Raw genomic sequence first — 18,832 nt, 5'->3', positions numbered from 1 at the left:
ACAATTTGAATTATGTAGAGAAGTGTTTATACTGATATTTTGAAATTTAAAAACTTCCTCACAAAGATGGCATCCTGTTTCTATTAAACCAAAAAATTGTCCTTTTGACAGATCAAAAAGTGAAATGGTTTATGAAATTACAGACCACGTGAATATAAAACATAAAGTATATATGTAGTCACTTTTTGGCACTGGCAGCTTTGAATTTTAAGAGAGAAGTTCACAAACACAATTAAAATATAAAGTTAAAATAACCACTTTTAACACATCCAAATAGATAGCCCTATTAAAATACGATTTTTTCAGCCAAACGCTTCTGTCATAATAAAACTTAGATTTAGTTTCAAATTGACACTGTCACCCATTACTTGTATCAACGCAAAATAAAAATATGACAATTGCAAAGGGCTAAAGCTGTGTGAAATGTAATTGTTCACTGTGACCTTTACTTTCACAGCAAAGTACAGAATACTTCACTTAATAAGAACATAAAACAAAAATCTGCATTTGCAAAGAGGGGGGCAGTGATAATGTTGCTTCAAAACCTAGTCTGAATATCAGTAACTGTATAATCTCATAGGTGCCTGAGGAAATCTTTATGGGAAATAAACCTTTCAGATTTGTAGACTTCTTAAGGGAGCCTGAAAAATGAGTATTTAAAACCTGCTAGTTTTCTGTATGGCAAAGGGGAATCCTAAAGGGGGAAATTGAAGTGATAAAAGAAATACTTATAAGCAAAAACTGTTACTTCACAAGCAAGTGGCTATTTGCATAGTTTAAAAAAAAAAAAAGACAGTCTTCCATTATTCCAAATCTCTGGTGGATAAAAGAAATTAACTGTCACTACAACAAGGCAACCAAATTTCAAAATTTGGTAGGGAAACTGCCTTTTCGAGGTGCTTCATCTTGGGGTTACTGAACGGCACAGTCACAGAAAATAATAAAAGAACATTAAATAGCTGTTTCAAATCAGGTTCAGGCAATAACACACTTCTCTTTAATGTGCCAAAACACATGAGTTTTCCAAAAGTTAAGAATTAGAAAACTTTTCTAAGTATTTAAATTAGTAAACATTTACTAAGTACTGCCTTGCCAAGCACTATGCTGGGTGCTCTGGGGAAAAGCAAAGCAACATATAATAAAGTCTTCACTAATTCTGGACTTACCCTCTAAGTTGGTACAAGGAGATGACATTATTTTGTCAAAAAGATAACCAAAACAATATGCAATTAGATGTTACAGGTAGGAAGTGGAGGAATTCCTTGGAGGAAGCAATTAGTGTTGATAAAATGGTTTTGAGACGGCTTCCACGAGCACAAATAAAAACGGTTAAGACAAGTGCCAGGGCATCTGCTGAGGACACCAAGGGTCTAGCATGGTTCAGAGCTGAACATCACTGCTGAAATGGGTAGCCTGGTCAGATACAATCAATGAGCGTCCAGATTACAGTGGAGGATGCCTGATACAGAATTAAGAATCTAAATGACCAGATGATGATAAGCCAACTAAAGAATTTCCTTTCTTGTGTAACATGATATCAATGGGAGGTTCTTGTGACAAACTTAAGGACTAGGATAAGAGTAGAAGATATGGCTATAATGCTGTAAAAACACAATGGTGGCAGTGACAACTTTCCAGACCTTTAACATCTCTCCATTAACTAGAAGATCATAAACAAAGAAATTAGGTAATATAACCAACATCAGTGAAATTAAGAATAAGACTTAGTTTGTGTACTTGGTATAATATATACTCTAAAGCTAATAAATGAGTGGTGCCTGGGTGGCTCAGTCAGTTAAGTATCTGACTTTGGCTCAGGTCATGATCTCAAGGTTCATGAGTTCAAGCCTTGCTTTGGGCTCACTGCTGTCAGCACAGAGCCCGCTTCGGATCCTCTATCCCCCTCCCCTCTCTCTTCCCCTCCCCAGCCTCAAAATTAAACAAACATTTAAAAAATATTAAAAAGTAAAGTTAATAAATGAAAGTTATGCATTCCAAGAAATTTAGAAGAATAGATGAAATGGATGTTTTTAATATCAAAATTGACTTTAAATAAGGTAGAAAATATGTAAAGTCCAATATCAGATATCAGGCCAATCAGCTTTATGAATAAGTTTTTCCAGCTTTCAAAGAATAGACACGTTACATAATGTGAGAACATAATACAAAAACCTGCTTAGAGCACAGGAAAAGATGAACAGCTTTCTATGAGATTAATGTAACTGATGCCAGAACTAGACAGGAATAGCATGCCCACAATAATATAAATACACATATACATAAAATTAACTCACTTGTTAAAAAGGTGTAAAATTTAAAATAAAATTAGCATTTTGAACCCAGCAGTATACTGAAAGAACTAGTAGAGTTTAATTCAGGGAATGCAAAGATAGTTTAATGCTGGAAATCCATTAAATTAAGAGATTACATATTAAAAGAGAAATCCATTTGATCATCTCCAAAGATGCCCCCACCAAAGGTATTTTATAAAATTCAACACTCCTCTCTGACTTAAAAATAAAAAGTGAGCAAGCTATAAATAAAAGAATTTCCTTCAACTGATAAATAATAGCTACAAAAACAAAAACAAAAACCCCACCACAAATACTAAACCGTGAAATGCTACTAGAAGTAGTCCTATTAGAGTTAGAAATGAGAAAAAGAAAAATATATAAAGCTGGAAGGGAGAAAATCTTGTAATAAATGTTTAAGATTTACAAGAAGAAATGATAGGCGTTTACTCAAAAATATATAAGATTTGAATAAATGAAGACAAACAATATTCCTATGAGAAGGCCCAATAGTGTATTAAAATGTCAATTATTTCCAAATAAATCTACGTATTCCATATAATCCTAATCAGAATCACACTGTAATTGTTAATACAGCTTGACAAGCTGACTATAAACTCATCAAGAAAATACAAAAGAATAGCTAATATAATTTAGAAAAAAAAAATAAACTAAAGGGGACTAGCTCTACCAGACATCATTACATACCACAAAGATATATTCCAGTTTTAGGAATATACAAGTAGACAACTGGAATAAAATAAAAGAGCCTAAAAACAGATCTGTGTTTATATAATATTAATGGAATTACAAACCAGGCCTATTTAATAAATGGTTTTGAGATCACTGGTTCTCCATTCAGAAAAATTATAAAGGTAAATCCTTATACTCCTATCATATACAAAATGAATTCCAGATGGATTCAAGAGCTAAATATAGAAAAAGATAAATTATAAAAGTATTAAAATACATTAAAAAATATTTTTATAACCCTGTAGCAAAGAAAGCCTTCTAAGAAAGACACAACCCTAGAAGACAAAAGACCAACAGACTTAACTTTAAAAAACCTGTAAATTTTCAACTAAAATTTCAGACACCCAAATCAAAATTAAAAGCCAAGTGACATACTAGAAGAAAACATTTGCAAGATACATAACAAAGACTTATGAGTTCCTACAAATCAGTAAGGAAAAGAGTTAATAAAAAAAATAAATAAGCAAAGAATAGAGATAGGCAAATCACTGGAGGCATGAACAGTTAACAAATGTGCAGCAGTGCTCAATCTCAGTATCAGGAGATGTCAGGGGAATTCAAATTAAAATGAGCTATTCTTTTGCCTACTGTCTCCTCCCCCCAGAACACCTAACAATGGTAAAAGTACGGGAAACACTCTCAAATACCATTCTTAGGGGTATATTTGATAATGTCATTTTGGAAATTAATTTGGGCCATGTATATCAAAAGTTAAAATATATATATACATATTCTGATTCCTTGGTTCCTCCTTCATGTATTCATCATGGAAAAATGACACATGCACCATTAGTCATGTACAAAAATGTCTACTTCACATGGCTTATAGAGAAATGTTAGAAAGTCTCAAAAAAAGAGAAGATAATAAAAATATGAAATACTATGCAACAGCTTAAAAAGAAGTAGGCAGATCTTTATGTATTGATCTGACAAGATCTCTAAAATATATTGTTAAATGGAAGAACAAGTTATAAACAATAAATGGAATATGCACTCATTTGAATAAAAATGAAGAAAATTGGGGAACCTGGGTGGCTCAGTAGGTTGAGCGTCCAACTCTTGATTTTGGCTCAGGTCATGATCTCAGGGTCCTGGGTTTGAACGTTGGGCTCTGTGCTGAGCATAGAGCCTGTTTAAGATATTCTCTCTCTCTCTCTCTCTCTCTCTCTCTCTCTCTCTCTCCTTCTCTCTCTGCCCCCTCCCTCCCTCCTTCCCTTCCCCTTTCTCCCTCCATCTGCTCCTCTCCCCTAACTGCATGTTCTCTCTCTTAAAAAAAAAGTTTTTAAAAATGAAGAAAATCTTGGGGCGCCTGGGTGGCGCAGTCGGTTAAGCGTCCGACTTCAGCCAGGTCACGATCTCGCGGTCCATGAGTTCGAGCCCCGCGTCAGGCTCTGGGCTGATGGCTCAGTGCCTGGAGCCTGTTTCCCATTCTGTGTCTCCCTCTCTCTCTGCCCCTCCCCCGTTCATGCTCTGTCTCTCTCTGTCCCAAAAATAAATAAACGTTGAAAAAAAAAAATGAAGAAAATCTTTATGTATGCCAAAATACATATAACTTGAAAAAGAATGTATAACCCAAAATGAATAAACAATGGTTATCTCTGGAAAAAATGGGAATTTAGCGGGGCTTGGGGGTGGAGATATAAAAAAAGTATTTTCACCTTCTATTCTATATAAACCTGTATGTTTATTGTGTATTGTGTATGTTATTGCTTTACTTGTGTACTTAAAAAATAGGATTTACAAATCTTTTAAGAAAAAAAAAGCCATCAAATGAGTAATTTAAAAATCATTGTTTTGCTTTAATTTGGTCTTTATTTTGACTACTTGTTGAAGGTCACATGATCCTATAAAGTGCCTCAACAAGTTTCAACCCAGATAACATTACGGAATAGAAATAATTTCAGTAAGAAAACACTGCTAAACTGCTCAAGTCCTTCTGCTTTTTGACAGGGATTAATTTAATGATTCCATACATTGATTCCTGGTAAATTACAGCCATTCAATTTGATACATCATATAACTGTACATTATCATACTGTACTGCAAAGTATCAATCTTTTTAGTACATAGCCATAATAAAAGCAGAATGCTTTAGAGAATCAGCTCCAGGATAAATAAATGGACTGAAAAAAAAATACCTTTAAATTAAAATCAAAAGAGACATTTAAAGTTTGGGCATTCTTCATTATGGGAAAGAATCTTCCACTTTGAGACTATTATATATCAGAAAAGCTCCATCTGTTGTATAATTATCTCTGATAAACGGCCTGATGCTTCGAGCTTCATTAGAGAAAAGGGAAGAGAAAGACACATACAGAAAGAACTGTGAATAAATCTCCCCACCGTATTTCACTTAAAACCAGCCCAGCAGGAAGTCATAAAGTATTTTTTTAATAGGTAATATTTTCTAAATGTTCTACTAGAATAAGCCAGCCTGTTTTGCCCAATATCGATCTGGTTTTCTGAAGTAGGCATAGTCCAAAAAAGGGAAAACTAGTTTCGCTGAAAGATTATTAGAAATTTAATTGGTAAAAACAAACAGTCTAGCTACTTGGTGGCTGTGATATTCATTTTTCAGGGGACATTAATTTAACCACAGATAAAGAATGTTCTCAAATTTCTATTTTGGGAATCACTGTCATAATTAAAAGAAAATCCAGCCAGCACTTGGAAATGAAGCTTTAATCATTAACAATCTTCATTAACATTCCAGTTAGTATGGTTCTCACTTTTTCTGTATATTTTCTTTTGGCTATAACAAAAGCATCTCTTGGGTGGATGCAGTAGAGAAGAATATGAAAAATCTGGAGTATTATAGATGAAAAAGGCCCAGAGCTGAGTGCTAGTCCTGTCATGTGACTCAAGGCAAATTAGCATGCAAACCTTTTTCTCAGCTGTAGAATAATAGGAAGAATAGCTGCCCTGCCTACGTTGCACACGGTCAGAAAGATCCCAGGAAAATAATATTTGTTAAAGTGCTCTGCTAAACAGGGGTTAGCAAACTTTTTCTGTAAAGAATCACTGGGTCTTTGTAGCAACTACCCAATTCTGCCATTGTAGTGCAGAAGTAGTCATAGACATAATACATAAATGAATGAGCATGTCATATTCCAATAAAACTTTATCAACACTGAAATTTAAATTTCATATAAATTTTACATGTCACAAAATATTGTTCTTTTGACTTTTTTCAATCATCTAAAATCATTACAGGCCACACAGAAACATGTGATAGTCTAGATGTGGCCCATGGGCCATATTTTGCCAATTCCTCTTATAAACAATAGTTTTATATATGTGGTGGCTGCTGTTTATTTCTTAGTATGTGCCTCTACAGAGCTTAGGAAAAGTATTCTGTATGAGGTGGGCACTCTCTAACTGCTGGATTAGAATGTCAGAATATTTGTGGGGCGCCTGGGTGGCTCAGTCGGTTAAGCGTCCGACTTCGGCTAAGGTCATGATCTCATGGTCCGTGGGTTCGAGCCCCGCGTCGGGCTCTGTGCTGACGGCTCAGAGCCTGGAGCCTGTTTCAGATTCTGTGTCTCCCTCTCTCTGTGACCCTCCCCTGTTCATGCTCTGTCTCTCTCTGTCTCAAAAATAATAAACGTTAAAAAAAAAAAATTAAAAAAAAAAAAAGAATGTCAGAATATTTGAAAACAAGCCCATTTCTTGCCATCACTCTTTCCTAGGTATGGATTTCAACTGTTTGAGTATCAGTTCTCTTCCTCTCCTGCCTTGAAAGAAACAGACCAGCCAAATCTCCTCCAGCACCTCTATTTCTATCCAGTATGTAGTGGGCCTGGGAAAAAAAAAACAAAACCCAAAACCTAGGTAGGTACGCACATCAGAAGTTTCCTAAACATGTCTACCTGTGACATGCTCAGGATAACAAGAAAGCTGATTTATAAGACAGAGAAAGAAAAGGACATTTTTTCATCTTTTAAGCCCTATCTGATAAGACCCTGACTTAAGGTGACCAGTCAATATGCCCCTCATTTAAAAATAAAACAACTGGTTCCGGTGTTTTCTATCTACAACCTGACATTATCCTTTCTCCCTTTAAAAGCTGGGTCAAGGGGCACCTGGGTGGCTCAGCTGGTTGAACATCCAACTCCTGATCTTGGCTCAGGTCATGATCTCACAGTTTGTGAGATTAGGTCCTGCCTACGGCTCTGTGCTGACAGTGTAGAACCTGCTTGGGATTCTCTCTTCCTCTCTCTCTCTCTCTCTCTCTCTCTCTCTCTCTCTACCCTTCCCCCTCTCTCTTGCTCCCATTCTCTCTCAAAATAAACATTAAAAAAAAAAAAAGTTGGGTCAAGAAACAGAAGTACAAATCACACTTCATCTCCTCTATGAAAACCCTGGAAATTGGGAAAACAGCGAATAAGTAGCAAAAGCAGAAGAAAGGTTATTTTGTTCTTGTTAAATGTTTATGCAACATTCCTTCCTCTGTAGTTTACATTTGCACGCAATGTCCTTTATACCATAAATCACCACAGAGGCAGGAAGTTATGGTGTGATGCCAGAATCAGGCTACTGTGATCTTGGGTAAGATACTGAACCATCATCCTGTGCCTCGACCTCCACACCTGTGAAACAGATATGGTAACAATCTCTACCATACAGGGTAATTATGAAGATAAAGTAGGTTACTGCAGATAAAGTATTTGGAATAGTGCCTGGTATTTGAGGAGTCCAGAGCTAGCTGTTACCACTGTTATAGCATTTAAATACTGTGACAAGTCCTTTGGTCACTCTTTGAGTTTTGTTTACACTGCTTTTTTAAACAAGTTTCTAATGGGTTAAAAGTTCCACAGACTGTTCTGTAGTCACACAACAAAGGGAGAGGAAGAGGTATGTGAGTGTTCAGACAAAAAACACAAACTTTGTCTGGAGCTTTTGGATATCTGTGTTATTTGACATTCAGTCAGGTTTTAAGAAATTCTTCTGGATAAAAATCTGCCCTGCTTCTTTGCTTTACATGCTTGTCAGTAGTTCTTACCCTATCTGCAGTCTTTTTAGAACAGCACTAATGCACCCAGACTCTCACCACATATATTTCATTTCTTGTCCTATATTCATTTCACAGTGGGAAGTAAAAAAGCAGATAGAAATAATACCCATTCTCTTGATTATTACAGACAAATAAAAACTTTCCACAAGTCCTGAAGAATGCACTACACTTCCAGTTCTACATAGTAACAGTAGACCCACAATTACTGTATAGTTAACAAAGTATGTAGTACTCGGATCTGCAACACAAACCCATTTCCCAGCAACTCCCACACCCCACATCTCTTTACCTCTATATAAGAGAAGCTACGAAGGGCCAACAGATGAAATTCTGGTCCCTTGAGGTTGCTAAAAGATCAACAGAAGTAATCCCCTTCCTCTGCTTCCTCCACCCTGCTTCTACAGTACAGCATAGCTGCAGAAATCTCTAAAGTGCCTATCGACCAGGCTGTCTACTCTCACCTGGGTCTTCACTGCTACTTGGCAACCACCATAATTATCTCATGCTGACTTACAATGCATCTACCCTAACACTTTAACAAACTTCCTTAGTTTCTTCATCCCTATATCCCCCATCCACAAACCAGGCACACATAGTTTTCAATCTCATTGAGGTAGCAACACCCACCTAAGAAAGCTTTTACAAATAACCTGCTTAGGACCACTGTTCATGCTGCTGCCTCCCTTACACCCCAAATTCTTCTGAACCCATTTGGGAGAATAAGCCAGAATCTCAGGGAGAAGCATATATATTTGAAAAGGTGACCTCCTTGGGGGATAGAGACCTAACCTTACTCATTTCTGTAGCCAGCACTTAACCTAGTACCTCACATATAGTAGGTTCTCAGCAAAGATTGCTAAATGAATATACAAGCCACTGAAAAAGATTATTAAATAGCTTATACTTAGGTAATCAGTCTCAAGACCATCAAATCCAAGTGTCTCTGGTCAGCTGACACTCTCTACAGCATTTTAACAATGATGAGGCAATAAGCTATTGTGGATGCTTGCAAACACTTGCTTTGGAGACAAATTAGTGGGCTGGAACATAAACTATATTGAGAAGCAGAAGCTCTGTAACTTTGGACTGAAGTTACTGAACCTCTCTATTCTTTACCTTCCTCGTCTGTAAATAGAAGAATAATAAAAGCACCTACCTCACAAGATCCTGTGAAAAATATTACTACATGTAAAGAGCTTAGAAGAGTGCTTAGAATATAGCAGACACTTCATAAATGTGACCTTACATTTTCATTATTTTTTAAGTTTATTTAGAGAGAGTGCACATGTGCAAACAGAGGGGCGGGGCAGAGAGAGGGAGAGAGAGAAACCATCTCAAGTAGGCTACATGTGGGGCTCAATCCCACGAACTATAGACCATGAGCCCCATGTGGGGCTCAATTCCACGAACTGTAGACCATGACCTGAGCCCAAATCAAGAGTCTGACGCTTAACTGACTAAGCCATATTTTCACTATTATTATGAAAGACCACATCATAAGTTGAAATTTGTTCCTTGGCTTCTGTGACCTTACCAATTATCATTCTCCTCTTCTCTGACTTCTTCAGTTTCCTACTCTGTCTTGATTTCACTCTCAAGGTTCTATTCTCACTGCTTTTAATTGCTCTCATCTTTGCCAATCTCATTTAATCATTAAGGCTTCAACTATCATCTCCCAAGTGTTTGAAGCTCACTCTGACTTCCCCTTCTCCTGAGCTCCAACTCAAACTGCCCACTTGAACATGAAAGTCATCATCATATCTCAGATTAGCAAACCTCAACTCCTCATATCTGTAAAAACCTGAGAACTACAACAATGAGCCTCATAAGAGTTAGGAAATGAGATTTGTTTCAGAGAGTTTAACTCAAACACAAAATGGTTCAAAACAGTAATGTCATCAGAGAGAATGGATCTGAAGCTAGTAGAACTAGACATCTTTACTCAGATGGAAGGTATTTATTTATCAAAAGAAAAAACATGGCAGTGTACAATGGACCAGAATTGCAAGTTATGGAAACACAGGAAGTGTTGTGTCCTAGGGGCTCCAGAGCTCAGGGTGGGTGTAAGCCCAGGCAGAGAAAGGAGAAAAGGGTATAAAGATGTAATCTTGCATTGAATGCAACACCTTCCCTGTATGTAGTTAGAGTGTACCTCACAATCTGCTGGACTCAATTAAAAATTCACTTCATTTTAATTCCACTTATTGAGGCCATACTTTGCCATTTGCTATATTAAATCCTTGTTTGGTTGGCTTTCCAGAAAGGTCTGCCTCCAGAGAAAATGTTTTAGTCGTATGTATAAATTTTTATTTCCAATCTCTGTTACAGGATTTTTCATGATGAATTAACAAAGTAACTTTTGGTTATAATTTGAGTTTCCACATACCTTAATTATAGAGAGACAAAGTGCTGATCTTGCCAACACGAAAATTTCTATTCTCTGTGGTAATTATGTTCCCCATTGTGAATTAACTAATCAAAAGCATGGATTCTGAAGCCAAATGTCTAAATTTGAATCCTGGTTCTAGTATCTAGTTGTTTGTGACCACAGGCAAATTACCTGACCTCTTTGTACCTATTTCCTTATCTGCAGGATAGGGATAATGATAGTATCTACTGTACTGGATTATCATGAAGAATAAGAGGGAAAATATGCAAAACATACAGAACACTATCTTGCACATAAAGTGCTCAATAAATGATAGCTATTATTATCTTCCTCTTGCACACAGCTTGGCTGCTCAAGCTGTTTTTTGTGGTCTAATCCTGGTATGTATGAATCCAATCAGGTAAGATCCTGGCCAGCTCCAATCTTTCCCTTAGACAAGGAATTCTTCACCTAAAGGCTACAATGAGCTTAAAAAATTTTTATTCAAAATTGGATAGTGTGTATTTTTCTGAGACAAGGGGTCATACCTTTTATCAGTGTTTCTCAATAAGTACATGACACAAATAGATTTTTAATAACAAAATAAAACTCATTGCCTTAACATTACTACTACTATTTTAATGTTTTCTTCTTCCCTCCTCTTAAATGATTTCTACACCTTCCCCTGGGCCTCTATTCAATAAGTTACAATATTTAAAAAATTCTTTCTCTGCAATACTATTCTAGTATAACCCTTCCCATTTTCAGGGTTACTTCTCCAAAAGAACTGTAATAATATCACTTTCTTTGCTCAAAAACATGACTATCATCTAACACCCAAATAGCTTAGCTGGGCATTTATGACTTGACCATCATCTACCTTTCCAACCTTGTCCTAGGGGTCACTTGCCAGTATAAAACCCTATGTAGCTTTTCTGCACAGCTCATTCTACTCTGTCTAGAATGTCTTTTCACCATCTGTGTCTATTTCAAGACCACTTTCTCCAGTAAACCAAAACCCTTCTTCAAGAGTCACGGTCTTTAATACATAAGAATCATTAAAATGGGCACATAAAACCAAGTATCATCGTTTATCAACACTGGCATTACTGACATGTCAGGCTGGATAACTCCTTGCTGTGGAGAGCTGTCCTGTGCAGTGTAGGATGTTCAGCTGCAGTGGTGGCAGGGGGTGGGTGGCAAAATTACTCCTGGTTGAGAACCACTGATATATTATAACAAATATATTTAATTTCCTCTAATAAGTAAATTCTCTGAAGACACAGACAATGGTCTTCCTTACTATTATATTCTCAATTTTACCTAGTACACTGGCTTATGATCATTTGTTCTCTGCTTATCTTTCCAAAGTTAGACAGAACACTCTAACCTACCATATTCCAAGGATTTCTATATGCTCATTAACTCTGAAACAGCAAACTTCAACCTGTTATTAAAGCTTTTAAAAGGCAAAAACTGCTATGTCAAAATGTGCCTAAAATTTTCAACACATATGGTTATAGGTTGTGTCCTAAAGAAGATGGTTAAAGCATTTAAAAATTTAAGTGGACAATGGACTTCCATATCACATATATAACAATAGTATTCTACCATTGAGGACTTATAGAAGAACAGAAACCACTTCCTACTCTCTTCAAATATCCTATGTTCTATGAAGTTACTATCTCAGTTAATTGCCTAGAAACATTCAAGGCCTAGTTAGTGACATAGGTTAAGTTTTCGATCCAAGGTTCCTAAATTAGAAGTTCTCTAGACCAGTGGTTCTTATCAATTAGCACACATTAGGATCCTCTGCAAAGTTAAAAACAAAACAAAGCAAAAAAACAAAACAAAACAAAACAAAAAAAAACAAAAAAAAAAAACCAAAAACACACACACACAAAAAAAAACAGATCCCTGGGCCTCCCTCTAGGTCAATAAAATTAGACTCAGGGAATGGGGCTGAAGACTAAAATTGTTTTTGTCTTTTTTTTTTTTTTTTTAAATCTCTAGTGGGTTCTGTTTTGCAGCCAGGATTGAGAACCACTACCCTAGACTGGTTCGAAACTTCGTACTTGACAGTTAACATAGAAGACTATCTTTTAAAAAAGACCTTAAGCTCTATAGAACAGCTAAGACATATTCTCTTAACTTGTTGAGTTGGGCCTACATGTCAAAACTTTATCTTGAATTAGAAAAGCTGCTACCTTGTTTTCTAGACAAGGCATTACCAAGAAGCTCATGATATGATTCTTGGGCTGCTTTCTCTACCACTTCACAGGATCTGGGCACTTACACTCCTCTTTACTTGGTGAAGTTACATTCAGTTCTGTCGGAAGCGGCTGCTGGCTGGGACTAAGAGTTGGCGTGGTTATCGAGGTATTGTTGTTGTCACTGGTGGTCTCTTCAGAAAACAAATCTGATTGGCTGTTACTGGTACTTGGAGCAGAATCATCGTCTGGTTGTTTCTTTTGAAAATCTGAAGAAAAAGAGTGATATAACCAGCTTAATTAAGGAGTTCACAATCTCCTTGGGAATTAGAAGACAATAAAAGTTAGTACAAAAATAAAAATTAAATGACACAGCAGCAATAATACACTTGGTGATAAAAAAAAACGGAAGTAAAAAAACGGATCAAAAACATATACCATATAAACCCTTCACTGACAGAGGATAACTGGAGTTAAAGCTTTCCAAGGTCTATGTATTGTTCAGAAAAATGGTAGACATACCAATTTTAATGTAAGAGTTTACAAAGCCAAATACAAATTAAAATTTTAGGAGTAATCAGTAGAAGGGAAAAATAAATAAAGAAAAGTTACTCAGGGGCACCTGGGTGGCTCAGTAGGTTGAACGTCCAACTCTTGATTTCAACTCAGGTCAAAATCCCAGTGTTGTGGGATTGAGCCCCGTGTCAGCTCTGTGCTGAGCCTAGGGCCTGCTTAAAATTCTCTCCCTCTCACCCTCTGCCCCTCTCCTCAGCTCAAGCTTGCTCTCTAAAATAATAAATAGATAGACAGGTATATAGATAGATACATAGATAAAGAGATTTAAAAAAAGTTATTCAAATCAAGACAGGACAGGTAAAAAGGAAAAAATAAGCATAGAAAAAAAACCAGGGTAAACAGAAAACACATAATAAGATTGTAGAGATAAGTACAAATATATTAGTAATGGTAATAACTGTAAACTGACTAAACTAAGAAAATATTCAGATTGAATAAACAAAATCCTGTTTTATGTAGTTTATGAGACACACTAGAAACATGAACATGAGTATAAAGAAAATTTTAAAGTACATTATAATAATACCAGCAAAGATACATGATTAAAAAGCCAGTTATAGCCACAGTACTAACAGAAAATGTAGACTAAGGCAAAAAAACAAAACAAAAACTAGAGAAAAAAAGAGGATTATAGAATAGTAAAAAAAAAAAAAAAAAAAAGTTTAAAAGCAAAGAATTTACCAGGAAGATAAAACAATTCTAAACTTGTATGTTCCTAATAACAAAGCCTCAAAATATATAAAGCAAAAATGATTCTATTTATGGGAACCTGACAAATTTACTATCATAATGGGAAGATTTTAATATATCTGTCTAAGCCAAAATAATTAGTAAAATTAAAGAGGATTAATAAGCATAGACTCATATACTCAATAATAAGATAATAAATTATTTTCAACCATATGAGGAATATTTATAAAAGCGGCTATACCTGGCTAAATGCTGATCGCACATTAACCTATAAAGCAGAAGTCTTAACAGATGCAAAGAATTAGTAAGATAAAAGCATTATTAGCTAATCACTGAGCAAGTAAATTAGATTCTGATAAAAAATTCTGTATTTGAAAATTTTTTAATGTTTTATTAAAAATTTAAAGTAAACTCATGGGTCAAATCAGAAATTAGAAAATACTTATAAATAAATGATAAAGAAATTACTACTCATCAACATCCAGTAAAGATAAACATGTACATAACATTATACCTCAGTCATTTCACACCTAGATCTATGTCTAACACACATGTATAAGAATGTTAATTATATATTGTTTGCAATACTAAAATGTCAGAAACAATCTGAAGGTCCATAAACCATACTAAATTCATATAAAGGAATAATGTATACTGTGAAAATGACTGCTACACACATCAAGCAGGAATGAATCTCAAAATCATAGCACTGAAAAGAAAAAAACAAGTCACTAAATAACACAGTAAGATTGTGCTTATGTAAACCTTAAAAAGAGTCAAAACTCAATATATTATTTAGAATTTGTATGTTCAAAAATTTTTTTAATGTTTATTTATTTTTGAGAGAGAGTGAGAGAGTGAGAGAGCTCAAGCGGGGGAGGGGCAGAGAGAGAGACAGAGAGAGAGACACAGAATATGAAGCAGGCTCCAGGCTCTTAGCTGCCAGCATAGAACATGATGTGGGGCTCAAACCCACGTACTATGAGATCATGACCTGAGCTGAAGTCAGAAGCTCAACCACCTGAGCCACCCCGGCGCCCCTAGAAATATGTATGTTTAAACCATTAAAAAATACTTAATACAATTCAGGTTAGTGGTTACTTCTTAGGTTGAGGGAGGGGGATGTGAAGGTGAGAGGTATGCAAAAATAATAGGAATAGTGTACACTGACAGAACAGATTAAAATAAAATTTATGCATAAGGGAATGCTAGAAGGCAGTTAAAATTAATGGATAATACTACAAATGCAACAAAAACAATGTTGAGTGAGAAAAGCTATGGAGGGATATATATCATATTTATATAAAAATTTATAATATGTAAAAATACCATATATTGTTTATTGATACATAATTATAATATAATGACATGTGTGGGGATGATACACCAAATTCAGAATAATGGTTATGTCTGGGGTGGGGGGAAAGGGAGGGCAAAGAAGAACAGAGATCTCCAATTCTATCTGTAATTTTTCATTTCTCCAAGTTGGTGTTGGGTATGTAACTTAAGACTATTAGGTACAGTCTCTGTATTTTTCATTTAAAAATCTAATGTTAGTCTATAAACTACATATTATACTTTATCAATTCAGAGAAGGAAAAGAAGATCCCGACAACTCTACATTGCTTTACCTTTTAAACCACAGAGAAACTACTATTATGCTCTTATCACCTCATCAGAATCACTGTTTTAACATGTACTGAGCTATTACTTATGTTTGCATACCATGTGCCAGGCAATGAACTAAATGTTTTATGCGTATAACTCATGTACATCAATTCTCATGACAACCCTAACAAGGGAAGTATAATTATATAGTCATATACCACTTCACTGATAAAGAAACTGAGGCTGAGAAAGTTTAGGTTATTTGTTCCAAGTTAAAGTTACTAAGTAGCAAGACCAGGAATTATATACAGGTCCATCTGACACTAAAACACATCCATGGTCTTTAATCACAACCACAGGATGTAAAATGATGAGCACTAGTTTGGCTCAAAAAAAAAGACCTCCATGTCAAGTCCCTAATGATTCACAGAACCCATGTTGAGTGCAAGGGATTTAGCCAAAGAATCACTAATCTTTGTGCTGATTAGTGATCTAAAGCCTCTATTGCTTCTTTTCTGTATATTTATTTCTCCTAGCTACTTCCTCATTCTTCAGTGTTTTGGCATTTTAAAATGGCTTATTACCTCAATGTTATTTGTACAGCACCTTTAGAGAAAAAGGTACCATAAAAATGGAATAAAAATACTATAATAATGTAACAATGATGCTTCTTTATGTCATGTCATCTCATTAGCTCTCTTATGTCAATAATCATCGTGTCCCTCCTATAACCATCTCTACCATTTAATTGGAAATGTTACAAGGCCCTAAAAGAACTAAGTCATCATTATACCATCTAGCACAATCCCCAATGTCTGGAGACAGACACACAAACTCACTCACTCAAGCACAATAACACTTAAGGGTAAATGAAATTGGTGTTCACAGACAATAACCAGGTCCCACCCACACAAATCTCCAGCCCAGGCTTTCCATGCTCAAGTACTTTTAAGTTTTCTTTTGTGAATCTTCAGTTGACACAATGTGCCTTCTTTTAACCCATTCTCTCATGATGACTTTTCTGCACCTCCACAGGATGATCAGGTGAAAAAAAAATCATCATTACAAACCAAACTGGCTACACACAAGAGAGCTAGCAGAATCTCTACACATTCTCTGCTCGGATTCAAAAAAGAGCCCAGGAATAAAATAATTTTACAGTCAGAATTAACTTTAAAGATCCAGCCCAATCCTCTCATCTTACAGATAAAGAAGAAAGCAAGGGCCAAGAAAGCTAATTCAAGTCACCAGAAACTCACAGAGCTAAATCCTAAGAGTTTTCTAACTCTCGGGCCAATATGAGCAGCTTATATACTACAAAGAGCTTTAAAGCTGGACCTGGATTCAAATCCTAACTTTGCTATTTAATGGACACATGGCTAAAAGAAAACTGTTTAATCTTTTGGGGCCTTATCTGTAAAACAAAAGGAGGGAATTATTTCTTCCTCTCACAATAGTGTGGATTAAATAAGATAATGTGCATAAAGTAACTAGCACATGGGTACTCAACAAATGCTAGCCATTAAAATAAAAGGTATTTTCCCAGTTTATAGAAAGATCATGAATTCTCTTTTCCTTTTAGCCCTGACATTTGCATCTTAGTTCCTACTCTCTTGTTCCTTTCTTTCTGAATCTTTTGGTATCCAACTTCTGACAACCGACAAACAAACAAACACAGAAAGGGAAAAAAAAAATCCCAGAAGTCTATTCCAAGGTCGAAGGGGAGCAGATCTGCACCACATGTAAAAAAGTGAACAAAGCAGGCAGAGAGACTGCCTTTCATCACTCTACTCTGAAAAGCAGTATGGAAAAGGTGAAGAAATAGTCACTTCATTTGATCCAGCCACAGTAAAGCCTTGTTCCATTTGTTGTACAGTTCTCATATAAATGGGAAAACCAGAAAACTCCGAGCTTATCAACTTCTATGAGGAAAAAAAAAAAAAAAGAATAATTACCTATTATTGTAAATTGGTAGACTTAATTGTATATCCAAAGGTGTAAGCTTGGTGAATGTAAATAAAGTTTTCCAAAATAGTTTTGTAAAACTCAGGTAAAAACCTTTGGATTAATAGGATTGCTGTGCAAAAGTGAAAAGAAGCCAAGATCCTGGCAGCTTAACTTATTATCAACTAAAAGGAAAAATAATTTCTCAATGAAGGTAACTCTTAGAATCTGAAATATCTAGAAATGGGATGTTTCCACAAGAGAAAATGACCTACTGGTACCAGCTGAGCCAAAATGGCCAATATAGTCCCTGAGACTACTTGCCCATATACTCACTGGACATATTTTTTCCCATTGCTTTTGCAATGCTTTCTTTCACAAGTCAATCTTATTAGAAAGTGTACCTCAAAAGACTGAGAACATTGTAACAACACCTCGCCCTGCTCTGCTGACAAGCCCATTCACCTGAGCAGCCTCGCTGGGACTATACTTTATCTGATTATTACTCAAAACTTACCTTTGGTTTGTATATCCAATGTACTATACAGATTTGGTAAGCTGCTTAGCTCCTTTAACTCCCATCCCACTTCCAGATTAGGACAACTTTTTGAACAATTCCTTTAAGGCAGAGAATACACAACAGTGATTCAGAAAAGATTTCACTAAACTTACTTTCTTTGATAATAAATTCCTTTTTTTAAACCCTCTTCTTAACCTACTTTTTGCTCTTAGCAATATATCATGAATATTTTTTGTCACATACAGACATGTGTGATCACTCATGGGTATGCAATTAAACCAATTCACTATTGTTGTATCTCCGTGCCGTTACCAATTTTTCACTATTATAAGTAAGATTCCATTGAACTTCCTCAGGTTATATTGCTACAAGCAGAACAACTGGGTAGGAGAGAAAGTGCATTTTTAAAACATTTGGTACAAAATATCAAATTCTCTTGGCACAATACCCTGTGATTTCCCACGGCACAAGACCTACTATGGTACGTTAAGAATCTTCTGTTCAGTATCCCACAATATATGGCCCCAGGATAAAAACACTGCTCAATAAATGCTAACTGAATGATAAGTGGCCAAATGTTTTCCTGTAGAAAAACCCATTGCTGGATTACATTTAAAATTATTTATCCGTTGTCATTTCAAACCTCTCACAAACTACTTTGTGTGCCTTCAAGGGCACTCCTAAAATCACCTGGATTAGCATTTCTGAAAGATGATGTACTCAGTACCCATTAATTTCTATTTTCATAATTAATTAGTAGAAATGAGAGATTCCACTGCATTTGTTCCAACTCACTAAGTTTATATGGCCACTAATAAGGCTTCTGTATCATTATTATAGATACTAAAGCTGGGTATA

General features: G+C 35.6%; 1 protein-coding gene across 5 annotated transcripts in view; it reads right to left on the bottom strand.

Moving 5' to 3' along the window:
• ZFAND3 (zinc finger AN1-type containing 3) overlaps nt 1-18,832 on the bottom strand; it is a 327,707-nt gene that overhangs the window by 67,016 nt on the left and 241,859 nt on the right. For all 5 annotated transcript variants that reach the window (XM_043591297.1, XM_043591295.1, XM_043591298.1 and 2 more), the window contains one exon: nt 12,723-12,905. In XM_043591297.1, the coding sequence (XP_043447232.1) occupies nt 12,723-12,905 (183 nt within the window). The remainder of the gene's footprint in view (nt 1-12,722; nt 12,906-18,832) is intronic.

Source organism: Prionailurus bengalensis, chromosome B2 (genome assembly GCF_016509475.1).
Source record: "Prionailurus bengalensis isolate Pbe53 chromosome B2, Fcat_Pben_1.1_paternal_pri, whole genome shotgun sequence".
NCBI lineage: Eukaryota > Metazoa > Chordata > Mammalia > Carnivora > Felidae > Prionailurus > Prionailurus bengalensis.
The sequence above is the reverse complement of the archived record's forward strand: the minus strand, read 5'-3'. Positions and strand labels throughout refer to the sequence as shown.